At 49.7% G+C, this 7,180-nt stretch overlaps 2 protein-coding genes across 2 annotated transcripts; one reads left to right on the forward strand and one right to left on the reverse strand.

Moving 5' to 3' along the window:
* Positions 1-3,027: 3,027 nt before the first annotated feature.
* PpBr36_11451 (uncharacterized protein) lies at positions 3,028-3,697 on the forward strand (the record flags this gene model as incomplete). The annotated part of the gene is made up of 2 exons (XM_029898551.1): positions 3,028-3,139; positions 3,225-3,697. The coding sequence occupies 2 exons, from the start codon at positions 3,028-3,030 to the stop codon at positions 3,695-3,697; spliced, it is 585 nt and encodes a 194-aa protein (XP_029743143.1).
* A 1,370-nt stretch (positions 3,698-5,067) lies between these two features.
* PpBr36_11452 (uncharacterized protein) lies at positions 5,068-6,569 on the reverse strand (the record flags this gene model as incomplete). The annotated part of the gene is made up of 2 exons (XM_029898552.1): positions 5,068-5,097; positions 5,205-6,569. The coding sequence occupies 2 exons, from the start codon at positions 6,567-6,569 to the stop codon at positions 5,068-5,070; spliced, it is 1,395 nt and encodes a 464-aa protein (XP_029743142.1).
* Positions 6,570-7,180: the final 611 nt, after the last annotated feature.

Here is a 7,180-nt window from a genome sequence, read left to right on the forward strand (position 1 = left end):
GGCTGGTACGAATCGATCTTTCAAAAACTGGTTGATCCATCGGTAGTCGGTGCAAAAACGGCGTTCTTTGGAGTGTGGTTTAGGTACGAACAGGACAGGCGCTGGGTCGGCCTGCATACAGGGTTCGATAAACCCAATGCGCAGCAGCTCGTCGACTGTTTCCTTTTCGAGCGGCAGGAATTCCACAGGTGTCCTGTACGTCGGAGGCGATCCTGTTTTCGGCTTGTCTAGCTCCAAAATTACATCGTGCCCTGGGCGATGTGGAGGCAGGTTGGTGGAAGCTGCTTTCGAAAAGAATCCCTCCAGGTGAGCGAGTCGGGATGGCAGTTTGCTTCGGACCAGTTCGACATGGTCGGGGTCTTCATCTTCCGGGAACGGGATTGGTTCTCCCTTGTTGGTTTTCCATTGGTACGAACGGCCGACGGCAGATAGGCTGATGGCGGGTTTTTCGGGTCCAATTTCTAACGTGATGGGCTGCGTGGGTATTGGGCACGATTTCCATCGCTTTTGTCGGGGGTCGGTGTCCAGTTTGTGTTGAAGGGCGGCTATGTTTACAACGTCTCGGTCCTCACCCAAGACGACCGGGGTCGTTGGTCTGGGTTCTAAAAAGGTTGTTTGGCGCCACGGTCGTCCAAGTATTTGCACCCTTTTGGTTTCCCGTTCGAATGCTCGGTCGCGCCGCTCTGCATCGGCTTGTGCAACCGGATCGGGCTTGTCCAACATGTTCGGAAGTCTAATGGCTGGCGAGAATTTTGCCAGCGACGGTGTCCTTTCAGGCCATGCGAACGTTTGCGTTTTCGGGTGGATCCAAACATCCTGTTCAACTAGCCAATCCTGCCCAATAAACATATCATGTCCACTTTCCGTCACGTAAAACATTTGGTTGCTGAACCGGCGTCCATCGATTTCCAAGGTCGCTTTTAGTTTGTGCGTAATGCGTCCTGCGTCCTGTTTGCGGTAATCCGACAAAAGTAGCGGGGTTTTTAACCTTTGAAGCCGGGCTCCTAGCCGTTCTGCGGCTTGTTCAGCGATTGCTGGGCTGATCAAAAGAGAAATGTCTGCTCCGGTGTCACAAAGAGCTTTAACTGATAGTGCTACGCCATTAACCTGTATCTGAGTTCGAATGATGAAAGATTTAGGTCGTGGGTTACTACCAATCTGAGCTATCGTAGACATCTGGACCACCGAGGAGGCTTGCGGCGGTCTCACTCTTTTCCCGATTCGTCTGTGGTTTCCGAATCTAAGCTACTCGTTTGTTGCTTCGGCTTCACTGCTTTGACATCCCTTATTCTCTCTTTTTCGGGACAATCTTTGGAATTATGGCCACCCCTTCCGCACATGAAACAGGTGTTGGCATCCCAATGCGCCTTTTTCTCCTCATAAGTCAGTGAGCGACCGGCCTTAGCCATCGTGATTGGTTCCGTTCTATCCCCTTGATAATCTTTGGGCTTGTAGCGCGAACGGACTTTCGTCGAAGCTGTTTTCTGCCTGCTCCGGGTCTCGTTCTTCGTGCTGGTCTTGTCGGTGCTCTCTCGGTCTTTGCGCCTTTCTTGTGCCAGTTGGTTGCTGTAGACGGATTTGGTAACGTACTGGCAAAACGTCTCGTAGTCTATGTCGATGTTCTCACTATCGTGCAGCAGACGGTGATCGAGGTCGGCGGGTATACATCCCCACAAGGTTTGCTTCCAGTCTTCTTCCCGAACCTTTGCTTGCTGGGCTAGTGAATTAAACGTGGCAATAAACTCGTGGATATCTTGGCCCTTGCCTAGCTCAAACTCGTGTTTCTTAAGGGCTTCTCTGGCAGCTATGGACTGGTTGGGGTCGTGGTACATGGATTCTAGGATTTGGATCATTTCGGCTGCTGATGAAAAGGGGCGTGTAACTGAAACGTAACGAGTAATCATTGCTTTCTCGGCTTTGTCCTCGAGCAAATTCATCAGGTAACGCATCCGACTTTTCTCAGTCCTAAAAATGGCGACATCTTCTTCGAATTTGTCGGCCACCTTTATCAGCCAGCTATCAAATTGCGTCTTGTCTCCTGCGAACTTTGGGGGTGAATCGGCTCTGGCTTTTGCTTTGTCATTGTAAGCAGGGTTGATGCCGCCTGTTCCTTGGAACTCGGTAAAGGCTGGCCAAGCGGCCATCCCTTTTGCTTTGAAACTCGTTCCGCCGAATGCACTTTCCACTGATGGCTCTCGGTGCCTTAATTCTCTGTAGGGCCTGGGGCTGGGTGTGTCGTTTCTCAACGCGTTTCTTAGCCTAAGTATTTCCGCTTCTAGCCTAGCGATCTCGCTGGCTGGGTCGTTTGCGTCGCCCATCATTCTGGGGTTGTTTTCTTGTGCGTTCACGTTGAGCTCCGGGGACCGCGAAGAAGATGCAACTTCGATTTCGTCCTCGACACTGGACTTGGTGCCTGGGCGAAAGTCTGTTTCGCTTTCTGATCGGGTCGGGTCGTCGATGGGGCGGTCTGTTTGCTCCGTCTGGTTCGTAATCAATCTTTGTGATTTCCTGCTCGCAGGTGGATGGTCCTTCAGCCTGGGCATAGGTCGGATCGGTCGTGGTCGGGGACTGGAATTGCCGTTCCTGTCGAACTCCGGTCGGGTCGGGTCTGTCGGGTGCGGATTTATTTTCGTCGCTCGCCAGCGGCGTAAAGATAAGTTGTTGCGCCTTATTTGTTAATCGCTAGGCCAGCGATTCTTTAGAGTGTAGAATTGTGTCACGGCCAGGGTAAGCATAGCACGGAAGCTAGTCTATTGGCGCCTATCGACGAAGATTCTACTCTGAGGAGAAGAAAGGAAACAAACAAAGTTCTGAGCTTGACGCGACGTAAATAAAGGTATCACCCTGGTGGGCCGTTGGCCAGGGGTCAGGGTTAGGGTCTGGTCATCTCATGGTCCAAATGTCACAAATTTTCTATTCGTTTTACGAATTTTTCCTGTTGTTCGGCAGCTTCTTTCTCAAACGGGCCCGGGCGTCCGGAAAAAATTGGAAATTACAACAGCTACGAATTACCGACCAAATCGCTTAATGCTACTGCAAAACACAATTGCGCCTGGGACTTTACGGAAAAACCGCCCCAACAGCTGTACAGCTAGCAAAAAACGATTATCAAACCAAATTAGCACCCTCCTACCTCCCAATATCCCCCGCCAATGTCGACACTCTGTCGAACCGCGTGCACCGACGTGTCCTATTTCGTAATCATTAAAAGCCCATTTACAAAGCAAACTCTCGGTCAGCTTTCCTTACAGCGCTAAAGGGTTGCATCGAAAACCACGAATCCTTGCGGATTGCTGGTTTCCTCCATCGAAACATCTCAATCAATAATATTATAATTAACGAAAATATTGACAACCTCTCCTGGCCTTACTTTTTAATTAATTCGGATTTCGACGTGCGAGAGCCACGAGCGGGCGCCTCTGGAGCAAAAGGTAAAACCGGCACGCGCGCCTTTATGGCCATTGGTGCGCTTCTTGGCAAACAGCATTCTTTCATACATAATTTGGAATTATTCTTTTGGGTCCTATTTTGGATATATGTCCATTATAATGGACCAAATACAGGCAAAGTCATAAGTAAGTTTAACCAGTGGAACTATATCAGCATGGATTTGTTGGCAAAGGAAAATAAGGGGCAAGGGTCTTATAAGAGGGACTTTATCAAATTCGCTGAGGATAACTTTAAACCATATTACTAACCATTGGTAACTTGGGTTCACAAGCTACGGGAAACGGTTTTTCCAAATGGTGGAAGGTGGGAAAGAAAAAAAATAGGACTGTATACTCAAATCAAAACAATCATTCGGGAAGCCCGTGGGGATCCAGAGGTGTCGAGCGATAGCTTGGAAGCCTCGTGCGGGTTATAACTTCTATGCCGCGTATAAATAGTTTTGTTACGATCAAAATATCGGGTAACCTGTTCTTATGGTAAAATACAGTGGGTTAAAGCAACTGAACGTCTAAACTGGGTAACTGGGGATTCTTAATAACTGGGGTGAAATTATAATTAACGTTAGTCTTAAATAAATATTAAGGTTAACTAAAGTTTAATTGCTGCTAAGCAATCCTAAAATCGAATCTATTTACATGGTAATGAGCGTTCCTTATATAGGCTATATTCCAAGTGTAATCTCTCCTAATCTGCCACAAATCGCAGAGATCATTTCCCCTAATCTGTTGTAATCTCTTGAGGATCGCTGAAATCACCTCTTGGCGGTCACGTGAAGTCACGTGATCCCTTCCTTATGTAATTTCGTCCTGTCGGTCGGTGTTTTCTTCTCAATCGTGTGCTGTTTGGAGGGGTGTGACCCCGCCTGGCCTCACTGGTACTGGCCCAACTTGTCTGGTCGTAACAAGTTTTTCCAAACAATAAAGGAGGAAATCGCAACTGTTCGTCGCTTGCATCTCAGCCCGGCTGTAATCAAGCTCGTATGGCACCGAGCTGAATACCGTTTCCGATTATCGTTGAAACCTCGATATCACAATAATCTTTTGGCAATATGGACAGGATTGCCAAAATAAATTGCCAACATATTAGCAGGCAGGAACCGGACCGGCGCGGTAGGGCTAGGGTGAGGTAAAAGCAAGAAAGATGAAAAATGCAAGCGCCCCATGGTGCACGACAGGAGAAAAATTACAAGTCAAGCTACTAAGTAGTTGGCTGACCCGCTCGCATTGTTGCGATAGATCTTCGCTAAAGCAGCCAAATGGAATAGTCTGTTGCACTGGAGTATGTAACCTCGGTGGTTTTACCGTTTTGGGGGTGTATTACTGTTTCGGCGCAAGCGAGTCGTCCTCCAAAATCACCAAATGGAGGTGGTCGGAAAATAAACCAAATCCACCTGCAACTAAGAAATAAGGAAGTTCTATATCCGGAGCCCGATATTCGCGACCGTAGATATATTGGCCAGCCCAACAATGCCTTTAAACGTTAATAAACTCCCTTTCAGTCGATTGCTGGTCAACCACTTCAAACAAGGCCAAATGGCACCTGCTTTGTTGCTAATAATATAACAATAATGTAAATAATCCCCCTGTTGTTTAATCCCTAAACACCTCTAGCCTCATTTTACCTGTCATCAAGGTCCAAATCCAAAGGCTATTTACGACGCAAATATCGACGAAGCTAAAAACAAGGCTTCCGCCAAAAACAAAACTGTGATACGTCCAGGCCTTATCAGCCGACAAGCTAGCTGTCTGGCATACAATAGCCCAAGGCAACACGTAAAGCATATTGCTCACTAGACTTTGCAGAAGGTACCATCTTGGTCGCGTCGCTAACAAGATCGTCGCTAGCATGGTAGACATGGCGTAGAAGATGTAACACCAGTCAATTGTACGCCACATCATCGCCGTCACGTCTGCAACTTCATCAGAGCCGCTGAGGTATCGGGCGAAAGGACGAGCACCAAAATATGTAAGGAACAGACAGACAGGGACCTCGATGGCGAGAGCAATGGCAAGGGAGACGAGAGCTGGCCGGGTTAATTTGACGATTGTCTGCCTGGTGGCCTTTGGACGGCGAATCTGGACCCCGATTTCTCGACGCCAGTCACCCCATGCGTGGCCCACAAATGCAAGCGAGGTCTGCTCAAGGGCCTGCACCGGGACCATGACAAGGCCCCACCGTATCGTGTTGAAAACGCCCCATGCTGTCGCATATGTCGATCCCATTGATACGATGTTGCTTACCAGCCAGAGATAAAGTGCGTTGCGGATTGCCGACTCGATGAAAGTCAGGACGCCGGGACGGAGCAAAATTAGGAGCGCGCGGGAGTGTGGCTTCGTTGGAGTCCACTCCTGTGGAGTGTTTCCTCTTTCCTTTTGGTATTGCGTATTCCTCCAAAGAAAGTATGCCAGGCCGATAAATGCAGATGCCAGGTTGCAGGAGAGCTGAATACCTGCTTGCATGTTGACTGTGGGCTCATGGGAGCCAACGTGGATCTTGGAGATGAGCAGCAGGTCCAAAATGATGTTGACAGCAAATTTGACCGAGTTTATAATCAGCGGGACGTCAGGCCGGTCGAGCGCCCTGGTAGCCGATGCAACAGCCGTCTCTATCGAAGAGCTGAATGCGCTGAACGCTCCGATGCGCACATACATGATGCTCGCCTCGCGGACCTCGATAGGCACAAAGCCATCGGCAAAACTCCTGGCCCCTATCACGAATGCCAGGCTCATTATGAGACCCAGAACGCCCTGGAAGAGGACCAGCGTGTTTGAGAGCTGGAGCCGCTGTGTGAGAGTGCGAGAGGCATGATCACCAATGATGACCCATGCCGCTCGTGGGAGGCCTTCGTTAAGGGTCTCTGCGACTACGCTGATATAGGTGTACGTATCGGTTGTGACGACGAGGGAAGAATCAATGTTGGCGACCCATAGTTTTGACAGTGTGCCGTACAGGGCAGGGAGGATAAACGAAGCAAGATTAAAGATGAGGGCGCCAGTGTAATTCCTGCGGTGAAATTGTTCGTTGGACCACAGATTGGGAGAGGTCAGATTGTTCGTTTGGGCCTCGACATGAGGAGACGCCGGGCGAGTAGTCTCACTGGTGTCGGCTTTAGGAAACATTGTGTAGCTTAAACGGTTGTTTGTCATAATACGATAAAGCCGCAAACGCAAAGGTGCTGACTGCACCATTTTGTGAAGGTTGCACAACTCTCTCCCGTACACAAAATTTTCAGTATGGGCGCACGGACCATGCTGTTAACGTTTGCGCGGGACTTCCGCCTGTAGCCCTAACAGGCGCGCACACACGAAAAACTCTTCAACCTGTCGCCCTAAGCACCGTCACTACACGGAACGCCTTTCCTCGCAACACCCATGTATAATCGACAGATCTCCCCTTTGACGAGTTTTCCACTGATCGCGGTGAAGGAAGAGTCCGATCGGCGGCTCGGCGCGCCACCCGCATAGAGGCGCACAAGACAAGGCCCAATCTCGCGATGCGAGCCAGCGTGGCACAAAAAACTTTGCCAGCCGGAAAGGCAGGCGTCCTTCCCCGGAAGGCTAGACAATACGGTTTAAAAGAAAGGGAAATTAGGCTGAGAACCACCCGACGGTTCTTCGAATCGACAGGGCACCCTCTCACCCCCTCACACCTTCTGGGATTGCCTGCAGCGAGGAGGTAGTGCCGTTACGGGGGTTGGTTAGTTGTACGTGGACCGGAAGCACTGTGCCGG

Source organism: Pyricularia pennisetigena, assembly GCF_004337985.1.
Source record: "Pyricularia pennisetigena strain Br36 chromosome Unknown Pyricularia_pennisetigena_Br36_Scf_27, whole genome shotgun sequence".
Classification (NCBI taxonomy): Eukaryota; Fungi; Ascomycota; class Sordariomycetes; order Magnaporthales; family Pyriculariaceae; genus Pyricularia; species Pyricularia pennisetigena.